This window comes from Zootoca vivipara, chromosome 13 (genome assembly GCF_963506605.1).
Source record: "Zootoca vivipara chromosome 13, rZooViv1.1, whole genome shotgun sequence".
Lineage (NCBI taxonomy): Eukaryota > Metazoa > Chordata > Lepidosauria > Squamata > Lacertidae > Zootoca > Zootoca vivipara.
In genome coordinates, this window is record NC_083288.1 from 51,376,803 (window position 1) to 51,396,527 (window position 19,725).

General features: G+C 44.7%; 1 protein-coding gene across 4 annotated transcripts in view; it reads left to right on the forward strand.

Moving 5' to 3' along the window:
• Positions 1 to 19,725, forward strand: part of DLG4 (discs large MAGUK scaffold protein 4) — a 139,149-nt gene that overhangs the window by 53,973 nt on the left and 65,451 nt on the right. For 2 of the 4 annotated variants that reach the window (XM_035134490.2, XM_035134492.2), the window contains exon 1: positions 17,342 to 17,529. The exons of the other annotated variants lie outside the window; for them this stretch is intronic. In XM_035134490.2, coding sequence (XP_034990381.2) covers positions 17,413 to 17,529 — 117 coding nt within the window. In that variant the 5' untranslated portion in view covers positions 17,342 to 17,412. Of the gene's footprint in view, positions 1 to 17,341; positions 17,530 to 19,725 lie in introns of those variants that run through there. 4 annotated transcript variants of the gene reach the window in all.

Consider the following 19,725-nt stretch of genomic DNA (forward strand, 5'->3'; position numbering starts at 1 on the left):
CATCCAGCATGGCCAGTTGTCAGGGATTGTGAGAATTGTAATCTGGGAACATCTGGAAAGGCACAGGCTCATCAACTCTGCATTAAGGGAGACCCGGCAGGGAGAGACTGTGTCTTCATGAGAGGGCACCCGCTTTGCAAGGTTCAGCCCTTGGCAGGATCTCCTGGTAGCACTGAGCAAAGCTCATGCCTGAAATCCTGGAGAACAACTGCCTTCCAGTGTAGGCCAAACTGAGTTAGGGCCATTGTGGGCCTGACTCATTGCAAAGTCCTCCCATGTGAGCCCAAGAGTGGACTTCTGTTTTCAAATAAACATAAGCGTCTCCATTTTTTTTTTTTTGCTTACAGCTCGGGATTGTTTTCCTTCCATGCAGCTTTAATGCTGTTTTATGTTCTCGCTTTAATCCCAAATCCACTAACAAGGACAACCGAGCTTAACCTGACTCTCTTGCACGGATGACGGGGCTGACCCGAACCATGACACGTGGGGGCTTGCTTATCCCCTTCCACCATGTGGCTGTCCCCCCGTTACCTTTGGCAGAGAGCTCTCCTCATGTCAAGTCAAGGGACGTTGACCTTAAATTATGTATCGTACTTTATTAACAGCCTACCTGAGACTTCACCAACATGGTGCCCTTCAGATGTTTGGGACTTCAGCTCCTATCGGCTGACTGGGGCTGTTGGGAGTTGTAGTCCAAAACATCTTGAGAGCACCAGGCTGGCGAAGGTTGGTCTATCTCATCAGGCTGAGCTTGAGGCCTAGGAATTAAGGTCTGTGAACCTCATTGTGTCGCTTTGTGAGCCACTCACCAACACTTGGTGCCTGAGACCCAAATAGGCGAATGCACTCCCTTGGGGCCTAATGTTATAATTTGTGGAGATGTGTCTTGTGAATTCTTATGCGAAAAGCCCCAGCTCCATGGCAGAACAAGTGTTTTGCATGCAAGAGAAGACCTTAGCTTCAATCCCAGCAGCACTTCTCATTAAAAGGAGCAGGTGGCAAACAATGGGAGAGTTCTTCTTCTCCACTACCTTTCCTCCATGGAACTCAAGGTGACTTACATGGTTCTTCCCATTGTATCCTCGCAACAACCCTGTGAAGTAGGCTGTGCTGAGAGTATGTGACTGGCCCAAGGTTACCTGGTGAGCTTCATGGCTGAGTGGGGATTGGAATACTCTAATCACAATGCCATGCTGGCTGTTTTACTGCTTGAGATTCTGGGAAGCCACTAGTGGTCAGAGCAGAGAGTACTGGGCTAGAGGGATGAATTGTTTCGCCTGGTATAAGGCAGCTTCCTATAATCTTAATTTGAATGTTTTGGGGTGCTCATGCAACATGTTTTGACAGCTGTTGGGGTTTTTGTTTTTGTTTTTCTGTGTTGCTTCTGTGTTGTGCTGGGGATCACAAGTGGGGAGAGTGCTGCTGTTCCGCTCAGGTCCTGCTTGCAGGCTTCCCTTTGGGGCACCTGGTTGGCCACAGTGAGACAAGGATGCCGGACTAGATGGGTTCCCCTTTGGCCTAATCCAGTTGCCAGGCTCATTTTATGTTCCTAATATGATTGCTGGTTAAGTTATGCTGGCTACTATGGCTACTAGCCACAATGGCTGTGTCCTCCCTTCACTGTCAGAGACAGTACACCTCTGAATACCAGTTGCTGAGGATCGCAAGTGGGAAGAGTGCTGCTGCTGCACAGGTCTTGAATGAAAGCTTCCCACAGGCATCCGGTTGGCCACTGTGAGAACAGGATGCTGGATTAGTTGGACCATTGGCCTGATCCAGCAGCTGGGCTCTTCTTGTGTACTTATAGTATTGTGGGACTCTTTGTACATAGAAGAAAAGATCCTTTAAATTGTAATGTGTGGCAGATTGTGTGTTTGATACCAGGACAGTGTACTTTGGGTCTGGTGTGTGTGTGTGTGTGTGTGTGTGTGTGTGTGTGTGTGTGTGTGTGTAGGAGAAACAGCTGTGTCTCTGTGGCCTACTCAGCTGGAGGAGGGGGGTGTAGCCGTCTCTCATCTATACAGGGAAAGGGCTGGGGAGAATCTCTGATTAACACCAAGGATTAATGATCTTAGCATAGCCCACGCAGACCACGTCCAGCCATTTCAGCTTCAGGGAGGAAGGACACTGGAAGGAGTGAATAGGTTGCTAATTCTCCCTTCCCCCTGCTCTTAATTTAAATACGCTAGTTGCCCAAATCCAATAGCTATGGAGCACCCTTCCCCAACTTGTTGCCCTCAAGATGTTTTGGAATTGTAGCCTGGTATACAGTTGGCAGTATTTACCCATTGATGAGCCGAGGACTCTTTGCACATTCTCAGAATTGCTGTTCTCTCCTACTTCCCTGCAAAGTGAATAAAACAGCAGGAAACAGAATCAGTCTGTGAGACGAAAGTTTCTGAAATGTAAAGGCCAAGACCTAATCAGGGCCTCACTCCTTCCCCTGAACAAAATAAAAAAATTCCTTCCAGCAGCACCATAAAGACCAACTAAGTTTTTATTTTGGTATGAGCTTTTATTTTGGTAAGGTGTTGCTGGAAGGAATTTTTTTTCCTTCCCCTGAAAACAGCCTGTTTATAGGGTCTGGGCTCAGTTCTGTAATCATAGAATTGTAGAGTTGAAAAGGACAACCAGGGTTTTCTAGTCCAACCCCCTGTAATGCAAGAATATTTGGCCCAAAGTGGATTTTGATCCCATGACCTTTTGATAGGGCTGCCGTATTTCAAAAAGTTAAAACCAAGACTAAGATCCAGGACAAAGCGCCACATTTCGGAAATTCCCCCTGGATGTCAATTCCACCTTTGAAATCCTGGACATATGGCAGACCTACCTGAGATTAAGAGTCTCATGCTCTACTGACTGAGCATAGGCTTCAGGTTTTTTTTTAAAAAAAATCGGGGTAGTAGCTGCTGTGATCCTCCTTGATTCTGCACTACAAATGGAAACTTTATGAAGCAAATGTGTGTTTTTTTGGGGTGTGTGTGTGTCTTAGAATCACCAATGCTGAGATATGCTCTTAAAAGGCATAGGATGCCCACTAGAGGGTGCTAATCACGCAGGAATTACCATTACTTCAGCACCACTAGTATTTCTGATTTCTACTACATAGCGCCCCCTGGTGTATGGGATGTTCTGTGGCTTGAGAGGGCAGACTGTGTCAATCAACTGACCCATGTTCAGCTACTGTTCATATGGAGCCAGGGCAATGCAGATCTCATCTGAAGCCTGGGGCAGGAGTCTTCTTAGAATAAAGTTATAAACTCAAACAAAAAAGCAGCTGGTCCCTGGTGGGCCCCTGGCCAGGTTAGCCCTCTGAGGCCCGGGGCAAGTGTACCTGACTGTCCCCTACCTGGAACCCTGAACAGGTGCTTGCCTGTCCATGCAGACAATATATATGAGCAACAATGGGCCACGTTCACACCATACATATAAAGCATTGTGATACCACTTTACATGGTCATGGCTTCCCCCAATAAATTCTGGGAGCTTGCAGTTTGTTAAAGATGCTGAGAGTTGTTAGAAGACCACCACCCCTTCTGATTCCCCTCACGGAGCTACAATTCGCAGAATGGTTTAACAGTCTCTCTTCCCAGGCAACTCTGAGAATTGTAGCTCTGTGGAAACAAGGGGTCTCCTAACAACTTTCTGCACCTTTAAGAAATTGCGGCTCCCAGAATTCATTGGGGGAAGTCATGACTATTTAAAGTGGTATCATAGTACTGTACTTTATAGGGTGTGAATGCGTCCGTGGTCTGAGACTCAGGAGCAGGCAACTGCCTAGTATGTTCCTATGAAAGAAGGCCAAACTGGTTTGGGCACAGAGGGGCTGAGCTTGTAAGAGGGCTCCAAGCCAAGCAGAAGGCTGGCCTAGGAGACAGTTGGCACCAGTGAAATCTTTACTGCTTTTCCAGGCCTGCAAGAACCCCAGCGAATTTGGACTCTGATCTGTCATCACAGGAGGACAGAAGCTTGTTGAAAGTGGGCATCTGGTGCCCCCTGCAGGACTGTTGCTAGGACATCTTGGCCGGACAGATTCACCCACACTGTTTATCAAAGCTCTTTTTGACATGCTTCAGTGACAAAGGACCGCCACCAATGTCCCCTCCCAAATCACCCCACAGGCGTTCAATCAATATGTACGTCCTGCCATCACACACAGAAAGAACCTCTTCATATTTATATGGGACAGCTGCATCTTTTAACAATCTTCTAATTAGGGAGACATAGTCTGGCACTTTGGAGAGGCTGAAATGTATAATTCTGAATGGGGAGTCCCCACTCCCCAAATGGTTTTGAAAGAATATACAGTATTAGGACATTTACACTGCAAAGCAGCAAAGCCCTTATTTCATCCATCCTACCTCCGTCTCCATACCCTTTTCCCTCCCGTTTTGAAAAAAAAACCATTTTCAGTAAAGGACCACACAGTTGTAGTGTGTGTGTGTGTGTGTGTGTGTGTGTGTGTGTGTGTGCTCACACCACAGTGAATGTGAATCAGAGGAAAGATTTGGGATTTCCTGTAATCTTTGTGGGGTGATTGGGTTATGCTATTCCCAGATTTGGGGACAGGCTGGCCACGTTCAGATGTTACATTTAAAGCACTATGATACCACTTTCAACAGTCACAGTTTTGTCTGAAAGCATTCTGGGACCTGTAGTTTGCTATGGTACTGAGAGTTTTTCTCCTCACAAAGCTACAATTTTCAAAGTGATTCAACAGTCAATCCCTCCTGCAGGGAACTCTTGCAATTGGAGCTGTGAGAATGGGAATAGGGGTCTCCTAACAGCTCTCAGGACCCATAACAAGCTAAAGTTCCCAGAATTCTTTGGGGGAAGCAATGAAGCGGCATTATAGTGCTTTAAATGGATGGTGTGACAGTGGCCTACATGTTAGAGCAGCAACTCTGCACTCAAAAGATCCCAAGTTAATGCTCTCCCTCTAAGATCATGTCTTCCAGGTGCCAAAGATTCACAATGTGATGGAGAAGTTGCCCAGTCTTATAAAGCCCACCGACCACAACCCCTTCCTTCTGATTCATGTGGGGATAAACAATACTGCCCCACAGAGCCTTCAACATATAGCTAGGGACTATGAGACTCTGAGCAGGAAGCTGAAGAGCCTTGGGGCACAGGTGATCTTTTCATCATTCCTTACTGTTGAAAGTCATGGCCCAGGGAGAGAGGAAAATACTGGAAGTAAACCACTGGCTGTGCAGGTGTTGTTGTCAGGAAGGGGTTGGCTTCTTGGATCATGGTCTCTGCTTCCTTGAGGAAGGACTTCTAGAAAAAGATGGGCTACAGCTCACAGCAGTTGGCAAGAATGTGTTTGCTAAGAGTCTTGTGAACCTGATCAGGAGAACTTTAAACTAGATGCTGATGGGGAGCAAAACAACATTACAAATGACAGAAGAACACCTGGTACTGTGTTTCTCTGAAAATAAGACACTGTCTTATATTTATTTATTTTTCCTCAGAAAAACACACACTATGGCTTATTTTCAGGGGGCGTCTTACTTTTTCCTCACCCTCCTGCTGTGGCCGGCATTGCCGCTGAGCCTATCACTATATCTTATTTTGGGGGTATGGCTTATATTCCTTGAATGCTTAAAAATCCTGCTATGGCTTATTTTATGACTACGTCTTAAAATAGGGGAAACCAGGGTACTGGGGATAGCTTCATTCAGAGGAAACTGAGGTGGTGCTCCAGAAACCTGCAAAAGGGCAAGAAACTACATGAAGGAATCAGCTGGAGGAAATGACTCATGGTTTCAGTTGTCTCTATGCAAATGCACAGAGTATGGGAGACAAGCAAGATGAATTGGAGATTTTAATACAGGATGGCAAATATGATCTGTTGGCATTACTGAAACCTGGTGGGATGAGACTCATGACTGGAATGTAGGAATTGGCGGGTAAAATCTGTTCAAAAGAAACAGACGCAGCAGGAAGGGAGGAGGATTATATGTAAAGGATGTGTACACTTGTGAAGAAATCCATGGCCTGGAGCATAGAAGGCAGATTGAAAGTATATGGGTCAAAAATGTAGGATAGAAAAGCAACAGTGACCTTACTGTGGGTGTCTCTATAGACCACCAAGCCAGACTGAAGACTTGGATGATGCCCTCCTAGAGCAGATTACCAAACATTCTAAAAGGAGGGATACAGTACTCATGGGAGACTTCAACTTCCCTGATATCTGTTGGAACTCAAACTCTGCCAAGAATGTAAGGTCCAACAAGTTCCTCCATTGCCTTGCTGACAATTTCATTTCCCAGAAGATGGAAGAAGCAACAAGGGGGTCATCTGTCTTGAAGCTGGTCTTCACCAACAGAGAGGAACTGATCAACGAAGTGGAAGTACTCAGAAACTTGGAAGGAAGTGATCATGTTCTCCTGGACTTCAAGATACAGAAGCAAGGGAAAGCTGAGTGCAGCCAGACATGCACCCTGGACTTTAAGAAAGCCAATTTCAAAAAGTTTAAGGAGATACTGGGTGAGATCTCATGGTCAGAAATTCTCAAAGAGAAGGGAGTCCAAGATGGATGAGAGTTTATTAAGGGTGAAACATTGAAGGCCCAAATGCATACAGTTCCAACAAGAAGGAAAAGTGGGAGGCATCTAAAGAAACCAGTGTGGCTGCATAAGGAGCTTACAGATGAGCTGAGATTTAAGAAGGGCATGTATAAGAAATGGAAGAAAGGGGAAATCGCAAAGGAGGAGTATACATGAGTAGCCAACAGTTGCAGGGTGAATGTCAGGCGGGCTAAAGCTCAGAATGAGCTCAGACTTGCAAGAGAGATTAAAAAATAATAATAAAAGGTTTCTTTGTCTATGTTCAAAGCAAGAGGAGGAACAAGCAAGTGGTAGGTTCCCTAAGTGGAGAAGGTGGAGAAATGCGGAAAAGCAGAGCTGCTCAACACCTACTTTGCCTTTGTTTTTACCCAAAAGGAAACCAATTCCCAACCTGGTGATAACAGAATAAATGATGTAAGGAGGGAACTGCAGCCCAAGATAGGAAAAGAGGTGGTAAGGGAACACCTTGCTATTTTAAATTAATTCAAATCTCCAGGCCTGATGAGCTGCACCCAGGAGTATTAATGAACCTTGCAGGTGTAATCTCAGAGCTTCTGTCTATATTTTTTTGAGAATTCTTGGAGAATAGGGGAGGTGCCTGCAGACTGGAGACACACAAATGTTGTCTCCATCTTCAAAAAGAGGGAAAAAGAAGAGCCAGGTAACTACGTAGCAACCGGTGAGCTTGACTTTGATACTAGGAAAGGTCCTAGAACAGATAATTCAACGGTCTGTGAGCACTAAGAAAAGGATGCTGTGATTACTAAGAGCCAGTGTGGGTTTCTCAAAAACAAGTCATGCCAGACGAATCTCATTTCTTTTTTTGATGGAGTTATAAGCTTTGTGGATCAGGGGAATGCTGTGGACATAGTTTATCTTGACTTCAGTAAGGTTTTCAACATAGTCCCCCATGATATTCTTGCGAGGAAGCTTCTAAAATGTGGGTTGTACAAGGTAAGTGTTAGGTGAACTTTCTGATGGTAAGAGCTGTTTTGACTCCCTCAGGAGGTTGTGGACTCTCTTTCCTTGGAGGTTTTTAAGCAGAGGTCGGATGGCCATCTGTCATGGATGCCTTAGTTGAGATTCTTGCATTGCAGGTGGTTGGACTAGATGACCCTTGGGGTACCTTCATGATTCTTTGAACTGCTAGTCAGAGTAGAGAATATTGAGCTAGCTGGACCAGTTGGTCTGATTCAGTCTAACACAGCTTCATATGTTCACTTTGAGGGGGTAAATGAGATCTTAATTATTTTCACCGGAATTTGAATGTTTGTATGAACGTAAAGAAGCACTTTTGGTTTTCCAAAAATAGGTGATTGTTTGAGGGAGCTACTTCCCTTCTCCATAATGGAAAATACTAAAAAGATAAGAACACAATAATCTTCTATTTGGGGGGAAAAACATTACTAGAGATTGGTAGGCAATAAGAGAATAGGGTAAGGAGAATTTACATTGGCACTTGGCACTGGTCCAGTTAGCATTAAATTTTGCTGTCTTACACACACACACATTGTCTCTTTTTTTTCTTTTCGGTGGCATCTGCTGTTCTAATCCTATTGCGGATGCGAATATTTCTGATTAAACTGGCCAAGGCGTTGTCTGCAAGGTTTTATCTGTAGGCAAGGCCAGCTGGCAGTTTGAGAAGGAGGGGGTTGGTTGCTTGATAGGAAGGTGCAAGGGGCAGATAGTGGTGGAAATGCTTTGCTGCTTGTTCGCGGTTTTTTTCTTCTTTTAAATGATGTGTTCTAACATTTTCTTTTTTTTTTTTAACCATCATTTTTTATTTTATTTAAACATTTCTAAGTTAGGTACATACAGCAGTAAAATTAATATATATACAGAAATAAAAACAAACATACAAATCTGTGTACCTTTCCAATAAACTTACATTTGTACAATCAAACTTTGGTTGTGTCATATTTATCTTTACTTCTCTTATAGCGTTCATCTTCTCCACTTGTTCTTTCGAACTGGACTTCCTCCTGTTTTCTTTCTTGGTTTTATTTATAATTTCACCGTTTTCGGTGCCATACTCTTTCTTGCCTGTCCATTTCCCTTTATATATATATATATATATATATATATATATATATATATATATGTGTGTGTGTTCTTTCTATTTATTCTCATCTGTGTTTAACACATAGTTTTACTTGTATTTTTTGTGGACAATGGCTTATAATTCTTTGTTGTATTTTAAATGTAATTCTACTAGTGTTTTTAATCATTTGACATAATCCTTCAAATATTTCCTAAACTTATTCCATTCTTTTCGGTACCTTTGTTCTTTTTGGTCTCTTAGACTTCCTGTCATTTTTGCCAACTCTAAATATTCTGTCATTTTCTCTCTCCACTCGTCTACACTTGGGACCTCTGGTGTCTTCCACTTTTGGGCTAAGACGATTCTCGCTGCCGTAGTAGCGTACATGAAGAGGTTTTGGTCTTCCTTCTTAATCTCCCTCCCCAGTATACCCAACAGCATTTCTTCAGGTTTCTTTGGGAAAGTGTAACACAATAATCTTTTTAATTCGTTGTAGATTAATTCCCAATAGATCTTTACCTTGTTGCACGTCCACCAAAGATGGTAGAAATCCCCATCTTTTATATTACATTTCCAACATTTCTTATTATTTGTTTTATATATTTTAGCCAGTTTGACGGGCGTAAGATGCCACCTGTACATCATTTTCATGATGTTTTCCTTCAATATTATACAGGCAGTGAACTTGATCTGGTGGTTCCACAACTTTTGCCATTGATCTATATTTATATTATGGCCCAGGTCCACTGCCCACTTAATCATACATTCTTTTGTCGCCTCGTCTTTCGTGTGCCATTCAAGTAAAAGATCGTACATTTTGGACAGTAGTTTCTCGTTACCTTCCACTAATTCTGATTGGAATTTAGATTTTTTGTTTTCAAATCCGTGGTTCTTCCTATCTTTCATGAACAGGGCATTAATTTGATGATACTGCAGCCATCCTATTCCTATTTCTTTTAGTTGTTCGTATGGCTTAATTCTCCAGCCTTCTTTCGAATCTATGAGGATATCATCATACCGTAACCAATTTGCCTCCATGTTTGTCTTTTTTATACTTAGGACCTCTGTTGGCGACAGCCACCTTGGAGTTTTCCTTTCTAGGAGATGTTTATTTCTAACCCAAACCTCATATAGTGGTTTCCTAATTACATGGGTTATAAACCCTTTATGTCCCATTTTTTTCTCATACCAAAGGTAACTGTGCCAACCGAACACGTTGTTAAACCCCTCGAGGTCCAGGAGGTCAGTATCTTTAAGTGTCACCCATTCTTTCAACCATGTAATACAGGATGCCTCATAATACATTTGGAGATCTGGTAGTGCGAAACCGCCTCGTTCTTTTTTATCAATTAGGAGTTTATGTCTTATTCTAGGCGGTTTCCCCTGCCATATATATTTCGAAATCTCCTTTCTCCATTCTGAGAATTGCCCGGTACCTTTTATAACCGGTGCCATCTGAAATAAGAACAGGAACCTTGGCAAAATGTTCATTTTCACGGTGGCAATCCTGCCCCATAACGACAGCTGTAGATTCTTCCAGATTGCCAAGTCCTTTTTAATTTCGTTCCATGTCTTATTATAATTGTCGTTGAACAGATTAATATTTTTGTTGGATAGCCAGATTCCCAAATATTTTATCTTTTTAACCGAGTCAATACCAAATTTTTCTTGCAACTCAGTCCTTTCACTCTTCGTCAAATTCTTTGTAATCATTTTTGTCTTTTTCTTATTTAACTTAAAGCCGGCTAAGTTTCCAAATTTTCCCAATTCTCTTAACAACTCTTCCATACTAGATCTGGGTTCTTCTATCGTTATCACAAGGTCGTCGGCAAAGGCCCGTTGTTTATATTCTTTATTTCCGACTCTTATCCCCTTTATATCTTTATTTTCTCTTATCTTGTCCATCAGGACCTCTAATACTAATATGAATAGCAAGGGTGATAAGGGGCACCCTTGCCTCGTACCTTTGGATATATCTATCTCCTCCGATAATGTGTTATTTATAATTAATTTAGCCCTTTGCTTTGAGTAAATTGCTTCGACGGCCCCTCTAAATTTACATCCCATTCCTCTTCTCTCCATTAATTTCTTCATGAATTTCCAGGATACATTGTCGAACGCCTTTTCGGCGTCGACAAATACCAGAGCCGCTTTTTTATCAAATTTCACCTCCAAATATTCAATAATATCGATTACGTTCCTTACGTTGTTTTTCATGTAACGGCCTGGTAGGAAACCTGATTGTTCTTTGTGTATTATTTCTGACAAAACCTTTTTCAATCTATTCCCGACAATATCCGCAAATAGCTTATAGTCTAGATTTAACAATGAAATAGGTCTGTAGCTCTTTACATCTAGTAAATCTGAGTTTTCCTTTGGTATTAAGGTTATATGTGCTTCCTCCCAGGATCTAGGTATCTGTCCTCCGTCCAGAATCTCATTCATCATTAATGTCAATATTGGTGTTATTTCGTCTTTCAATTCTTTGTAATATTTTGCTGTAAACCCGTCTGGGCCAGGAGCCTTTCCTATTTTCATTCTACTGATTCCTGCCTGCACTTCAGCCGCTGTTATTTGGGCATTTAACATACTGACCTGTTCTTCTGATATTTTACCAAGTTTACATCCTTCTAGATATACTTCAATCTCTTCCTCCTCTTCTTTCCCTTTCCGATATAAGTCTTCATAAAATTTTTGAAAAGCTTTCCTAATTTCTTTTGGGTTTCCTGTCACCTTATCTTCCTTCCGAATTCCATGTATGTAGTTTTGCTTTTGTCTTTTCTTAAGTTGCCAGGATAATAGTTTCCCGCATTTATTTGCGTATTCAAAGTTCCTTTGTCTTAACCATTTTAATTTCCATTCTACTTCTTGATTAATTAAAATAGAAAATTGGGTTTGCAACATCTTTATTTCTTGTTTTACTTTAGTATCTCCTGGCTTTTTATTCAGTTGTTTTTCGCTCTCAGCGAGTTGTTTTAATAGTTCTTCCTTTTTCTTTTCTCTTTCCTTCTTCTTTATGCTATTTTGTTGGATTAGGAAACCCCTCATAAAAGCTTTCCCAGCTTCCCACACTGTATTTATATTTATACCTTTTTTGTGGTTAAAATCCAGAAATTCTTTGAATGTATCTTTCGCTTTATCTATTATCTCTTGGTCATTAAACAACCCCTCATTCGTTCTCCAACGAAATGAGGGCGTCTCCCCTGCTAATTCCAAATATATCGGACTATGGTCCGAAAAAGTCCGTGGCTGTATGTCTACTTTTTTGATTTTTGAACTCAATTCTTGGGATATCCAAATGTAATCTATCCTCCCTGAGCTTTGATTAGGCTCAGAGAAATGTGAGAATTGTTTTTCGGTAGGGTTTTTGAGTCTCCAGCTATCAATTAGACCTAATCTCTCTATCATATTGAAAAATGTTTTTGGGAGTTTACCCTTCTCATTTATTCTTTTCTTTTCAGTTCTATCTAAACTTGGCATCACTACCCCGTTAAGGTCTCCCATCAATATTACTTTGTCTTCGAGGTGTTTTGTCAGTGTTTTATCAAGTTTTTTGTAAAAATCCGCCCTCTTCTGATTTGGTGCATATATACCCACTAGCAATACCTTTTCCCCCTGCACCGTTATGTGTACCCCTACTACCCTGCCCTCTTCGTCCTTGAAGAGTAGCTCTGGTTTAAATTTCTCCTTCACATATAATGCCACACCTCTTTTCTTTTTTTCGTTAGATGAGACAAAACCCAATCCTAATTTTTTATTTCCCAGGATCCTTTCATGCTTCCTTGAAATGTGCGTTTCTTGTAAGCATATGATATCTAATTTTTCTTTTATCAGCACATATTCTAATTTGTTTCTTTTACTTTTGTTATTTAATCCATTCACATTTTCAACACCCCGCTTTGCTCATCTATGAACTCCCTTAGCACCTGACACATTATTAAAAGTACGTGAACCCACAATACACAGTGATATCAGTTCTCTGCATAAACAATTTTAAAATGGGGTGGGGGGTGCTGGAAACACTCATCTGAGCATCTCAAACAAAACCAGGCATTTCATTACCTTCTTTAAGACTGACAGAGTGAGTTTAAACAGGGGTGTCCAGAGTACTATCTAGTTCTGTTCTGTTAGATGAGTTTCAGTTTGTAAGGCTCGTGGCTCTAGACAACGTGCTTGGATCAGTCAGGGTAACTGCTTGCACTCTGGCTTTTGCCCCTCTTGGCTGATAAAAACTAGCAGGGAGGGGACAGCTGGGCCAGGGAGGTGGTCAATGCCTCCTTGTGAGAGATGATGGTCCCTGCCTGCCTGAAGGAGGCAATGATTTAACGACTCCTTAAGAAACCTTCTCTGGGTTTGGAAAATCCAAGTAATTACTGGTCAGTTGCCATTCTCCCCTTCTTGGGCAAGGTTCTTCCGTGGCTGGTTGCAAACCTCATCCAGGTACTCTCGGAGGAAACTGGTCTTCTAGATCCATTTTAATCAGAGTTCAGGCACAAAAACTGCTTTGGTCGCTCTGAATGATGACTTATGTCAGGGGAGAGACAGGGGAATTGTGTCCCAATTCTCCTCAGCCTCTTAGCAGTTTTCAATAGCAGTTTTCAATGAGTTGGGGATGGGTAGCACTGCTTTGCAGCAGTTCCAGTCCTACTTGGATGGTCATTTCCAGAGGCTGATGCTTGAGGAGTGCTCTTTGACCCTGTGGAGCCTTCAATGTGGGATTCCTAAGGGTTTAATCTTATCCCACATGCTATTGAACATCTACATGAAACTGCTGAGTGGAGTCCTCCGGAGTTTTGGAGTATGTTGTCAGAAATATTCTGCAGACACACAGCTCTGCTTCTCCTTTACATCTGCAGGTGTGGGAGTGGATGTGCTGGACTGATGTCTTTCCTCAGTAATGGACTGGAGGAGAGCCAATAAACTGAAGCTCAATCCAGACTGAGGTACTATTAGTGGGCTGTTTCCTAGACTGGATGGATGGGAGGTGGCCTGCTCTTGAGGGGGGATACACTCTCTCTGAAGGAGCAAGTATGTAGCTTGGGGGGGTCCTTCTAGATCCTTCGCTGTCATTTGATCTTCTGGTGGCACAGAGTGCCTTCCATCCACTATGGCTGGTGGCCCAGCTTCACCCCTATCTTGTCTGGGTTAGTCTAACTTCTGTTGTCTACGCTCTGGTCTCATTTAAGTTAGATTACTGCAATGTGTTCGTTGGACATAGGGTTGCCTCTGAAGATGGTTTGGAAACATCAGCTTGTGCTGAATTCAGGGACCAGGTTGTGTACCAGAGCAAGGCAGTTTGAGCATATAACATCAATCCTAACGTCAATACATATTCTCTATGCTGTTGTTTTTTTTAAAAAAACTCCCTGTAACAGCCATCTAAGAAAATGATGAACAATAAATTCAAATCAATATAATACCAATTTCCAAACAATAAACCTAATACCAAAAATTCAGTGGTATGCGTAATCGCCACAGTGCTAAGTAACTGAAAAAGCAAATGTGTTGAACATATACATACACTCCAGCTGGACTAGTAAAATCTTGGACAGGTTACAATTCCCATTTCACAGTATTTGAAACCCAGTTACCTCCCACTTTCATCCTTTTCTTGCAGAATTCCCTCATTTAGGAACCAGGGGTGAGGCTTCAGCTTTGTATGCCTGGCTAATCTGCAGGGGAGGGGAAAGGTAGTTCCATAGGCATGAGGCTAAATTGGGACCCAAATGTGATGTGTGGGTATTTCATTTCCTATTTATTACATTTATATCTCACCTTTCCTCCAAGGAGCTCAAGGCTGCATACATAGTTCTCCTCCACCCCTCCATTTTATCCTCACGACAATCCAGTTAGACTGAGAAACTGTGGCTGGCCCGAGGTCAGCTGCATGGCTGAGTGGGGCCTGGAACTGTGTCTGATGCTCCAACCACTACACCCCACTGGGTCTTTTCCAGCTTGGTGTTCCTATTAATTCATTGTGGGGTAACTGTTGTCAGTTGGCATTGAAGGTGGTCATGGTGGGGCACAGAATAAAGGCTTAGTATGCTGGGATTTATTTATTTTATGCCAGCTGTGCCCATGACACTTTACAGTGTCCCAAGACATCAAGCCTCTGTCCAACGGAGCCTACAAAAGAAAATTCACTGTAGGGAAAATAAACAGCTGGTGAGGAGGCAGGGAATGAAGGGGAAGGAATACACAGTTGTCTCAGGGTGCCTCCAGGGTGTCAGTATTTCACAGGAGGGATTCAAGTGCATATTACCAGAAGTTTAGGCTTGCATATTTTAAAGTTGACTCAAAGGCTCTCTTGACCCAGCATGGCAAATTGACTTTTAAAGACTTTTAAATAGAATTGGAACTTGTTGCAGTTTTGGAAAGTGACCGGAAAATGCATTGTAAAAGCTAGGGTGCACAAATGACTTAACGGGAAGATGTCCAAACACCCCAATCAGCACGAGTGCTCATTGTCATATAACCTGTTTGCAAAGAAATAATAAATGCTCAGTTAAGACCAGATATCATCTAACTGCAGTATAAATTTGGGCAAGCAAATCAGGATGAATACTCAATAGATACCGTATGTTTTCTGAAGACGCCTTTGGTTGCACATGCTTAGGCTTACTTGTGGGGTAACTTTAGGCTAGGCTTTGCCATTCTGTCACCCTTCAGATGTTTTGAACTCCCATCAGCCCCAGCAAGCACAGGTGGCTTGTTTAGGGTATGAGATTGCAGACTGAGCAAATGTAGAGTGTAAGTTACTTGCAGGCAGGGGTCTGTCTCTTTGCCAGTTAAGTGACATCTTGTGCATGATATTGAATGTTATACCCAGAGAGGTTGGGGATGGGTTGGAAATCTAAATAAGGACCTTGTGGGATAATGACATACACACTGCATCTGTAGAACCAGCCCTAGCGTTAGGCAGAGTGGGTCAACTGGCTCAGGTAGCTAACAATGGGATGTGTGTGGATGGACTGTGTGACTCAAAGAGAGGGAGGGACCTCCTTTGAACACGGGCTGAGTGCATTTCTGTCCCACTGAGCAACCTGCCCCATGTAGCAGGGCTTCTAGTTCACAAAACACACTATCTCCAAGGCTGACTTACATTAAGCTGCATCTGGGTATATGCATACCTTTTACAGCACCCCCAAAGGACATCCCCACCCCACCCCAAAGATTTCTGGGAGCTGCTTTAAAAGTGTGGTTTTTTTTTTACAAAAGCCTGGCACCTGTCCCTCTCTCTGCCAAGCCATGGCAAAATCACATGGAATCTCAGGCACCCACACAGGGTCTGTGTCCCTTTTGAGAATAGAGGACATGGCGGAGAATGTCGTGCACATCTTACAGCATGGTCCACAGCAGTGCAGGCAGTCTGTCCTTCACCCTCGCCAAGAACGAACTCCCCTTTCTTCTTCCCAGAAGGCCCTTGCCTCTTCCAGAGTAGTTACCCTGGCAACCTTCCAAATCTCCAGTCTCTGGTCACACCTGGGACAAGTTGTTGAGGACCCTCAATGGCTCTCTATAATGCTAACAGCTCTGCTCTTCCTTCAGCCAGCCAGCCAGCCTACTGTATCTAGTGCAGGCATGTTTCAAAGTCTGTTGGGTGGGTGGGGGCCTAATCCAGCCCCTGAGGCAGTTTATTTCCTGGGATAAAATCCTAAAAAAACCCTCAACAACTTCAATCCTAAAAGAAGCTCAACAACCCTAAAAAAAAGCTTCAGTCCTAAAAAAAGGTCAATAACATTGGTTGGCCCTTTGGTCGCCCCCCACGGCCCTTCACTTCATCAAATCTGGCCCTCTTTGAAAAAAGTTTGGACACAACTGATCTAGCCAGCCCAGGAATCCCCTTGCAGCTTATATTCTCCCTGCATATCACAAAGAACCCCCAAATCCTGGCATTATTAATTTCTAAGGTTTACCCCAAATCTCTGACAGCATTGTGTGTGTACCCTTGGAAACTAGGGTTGGGAGAGAGGAGCAACTGAGCGACTTTGGGCTGTACAAATGGGCAGCCAAGCAGATATGGGCTAGGGAGGGTTGAGGAGCAGGATGACTTTAGGGAGGGGGTCAAAGGTCATTTAGAGAGCACCTGTTTTGAATGCAGAAGGTGGCAGGGTCACTCCCCAATGGCGGCAAGCCATTTCTCAGGTAGGGCTGAGAAAGACTGGTCTGAAACTTGGGGTAACCACTGTCAAGCAGTGTAGGTACATACACTGCTGGAAATAATCCAGCTTCCTATGACTGCTAGTTAAGATTGTTCCATGAGAGACCTCAACTTCCAACTCTCGTTACTGGCAGCCCAAGAATGCTTGTCAGCTAAATCCTATTCAGAGTAGACCCACTGGAATTAATGTGTCTGTCCACTACAGTGGGGCTTCTCGCATACAAGCCCATGATGTTTCCCCCACGTTCCGGGGCAGTGTTACTTCTCAGTGCCTGCGGCTAGGGAGCGGCAAGGGGAAAGGGCTGGTGCCTTCCTGCCCTGCCGATTTAGGAGCTTTGGGGGCAGTCCGCCCTTGGAAACGGGATACTGGGCTGACCGAATGGACCCCGGATCCGCGCACGTGCGGTCTAGTGGGCGTCGCTCCTCTTGGACTCTGCCGGGGAGGAGGCTGGCCTCGCGAGGGAGGGGAGGAGGGAGGGGAGGGGATTAGGGCAGACAGGCCGGCCTGGCGGGCAGCGGCAGCAGCTGGCGGCGGGCGGGCGGCAGGTGAGGCGGGCGATGGGGCAGAGTCGGGGGGCGCCCCCTGGCCGCGGCGGCGGCGCATAGCCGATGGGGGCAGGCGGGGGGGCGCGAGGGGGATGGGCCTGAACGGCGTGTCCCCCCCGTTCCGCAAGCTGGGCTGCTTCTCGCCCGTCCTGTGCCAGTGCAAGGTCACCTGCAGCAACCGGACCCTCTCGCTCGTCTTCGGCTGCAAGGTAAGGAAGGAGGGGAAGGATCGTGGCGCGGGTGGGAGGCGGGCATCCGAGGTCGGGAGAAGTGGCGACGATCCGTGCAAAGCTGGCAATCTGTGACAGCAGCCCGCTGTGCAAACGTGCAAGCGACTGGATAAGGCGCAGGGAGTTTGTTCAGGGATGCATATTTAAGGGCGGCGGGTGGCGGTGCTGGAAAAGCTGGCCCAGCGGAATTAAGGATGTCGTGCGCTTGAGCAAAGTGCAAGGTTGAGCGGCGTGCAAGGTTCTGTGGCCTGCTCCGTTGGGGAAGGCGCGAAGGTGGGGGCGAGAAGCGACGGGCGTGCAAGCGTCTCTATCGGGAGGGAGGCGCCTGATCTCTCCGGCGAGCGCCCAGAAGCGGGGGGTGGGGGTGGGGGCGCGCTACACACTTCTGTGGGGACGTGGTTGTGGAAAGGATCGTGAGCGCCAGCCTCTAGGCCCCGCTTGCATAGCCGTGTGCCGTGGCGCCTGATTCGATGAGTTTCCCATATTGCGCCTGGTCCTGATGCTGAGATTTCTGCTTCCTTCACCTCTTTGTTAAAAGATTGTGTGCAAGCTTGCGGTGGGGAGCTGATGACTAGACCCGGGCTCCCGCTTAGCAGGGATTCTGGAATCTGGGCCCACTTCCATTTTCCCCCCAGAGGTTCTTCAATCACTCCTGGGGTTGAGAACTCTTGAACCCAGGGATTTGGGTGAGTGTGGGGTGACATTAGTGGTGCCCTATGTATGATGGGGAATTGGGGCAGGGGTGGGGTGGGGTCGTGGGAGTCTTCTCCTTACAGTTTTCTGTGTGCAAGGAGGAGCTTTTGTCAGGGCAAGGAAGGGGGGATATTTTTTCTGAGCTGACTTTAATCTTCACCAGCCTGAGGCTTGTCTCCTCGTAAAGTCCTGGCTGTGCTTGTGAACCTGGGGATTATGCTTTTTAATCTTCTGACACTGAGTGAAGGAGGGTTGTAATAATGCAGTGACAAGCCAAGTGGGGGGAGGAGGAGGTAAAGTGGGAAGTAAGAGGGAGGAGGGAGAAAACTTCCCAGCCACCCCTCCATACAATAAGGCCAGAATTTCCACCCCAAGCTTATCCCCTATTTGAGACCCAAGTCTCGCAGGAGGCAGCCCTTGCCAACCTAACACCCTCCAGATGTTTTGAACTACAACTCCTTTCAGTTTTAACCCAAACCATCTGAAGGGTGCCAGTTTGGCAAAGACTGGCTTAGTAGATCTGTTCAGGAATTTCCCTGCCTTCCTCCAGAAAAACCACTATTGACCTCTGACAATTAGCCATGCTGGCTGAGGCTGATGGGAGTTGTAGTTTAAAACCTCTGGAGAGCACCAGGTTGGCAAAGGCTGGTCTTAGAGATCTTCTTTCTTCTTTTCTCTACACTGCACCCCTCCTTTGCAATCTTATCTTTTGTCCCTTTTCAAAGCTTCCTTGTCAAAGCTTAAAAGGAAAGATCAAAGAAGGGAGCGAAAGATGGATGGGGTGCCCCTCCTTCCAGGCGCATGGTTGTGGGAGGTTGGACTTGGCTTTGTACCAAGCATGAAACACATCAGAGAGCCCAGGTAGAAGTGGGGAGGCCTGTTGAGGATTGGGGGTGGGAGGGAGGAAGAAAGAGTTTGCACTCATACTCATGCAAAAATAAGAAAAAAAACCAACCCAAGAATCATTTGAGCCTCATATCTCTCCTGCCCACCCGACCCACCCCCAAATTGCTTATTGGTGTACAGTATACATAAGGAGGCTGCTGTAATGAAGTACTGTCTATCTGCAAAGGTAAAAACTGAAGAATCTCCAAGGACAGAAAGCTTTCCCTCCTCCTCTCATAACTTGTGGACATCCAATGAAGCTGAATGTTGGAAGATTCAAGAGAGACAAAAGAAAGTCATTCACACAGCACGCAGTTAAACTATGAAACTCTCTGCCACAGGAGGCAGTGATGGCCGTCAAGCCAGATGGCTTTAAAAGCAGATGAGACAAATTCATGGAGGAGGAGAGGGCTATCAATGGCTTCTAGCCATGACAACCACATTCTGCCCCTACTGTCAGAAGCAAAAATGCCTCTGAACAGCATCGGATTTAGGGCAGTGCTGGTGGTTTAGCCAAGGGGCCACAAAATAGAATATCCATAACAAAGATTCATTTGGGGGTGCCAAAAATTGGCCTTGCACAGGGTACCATATTAC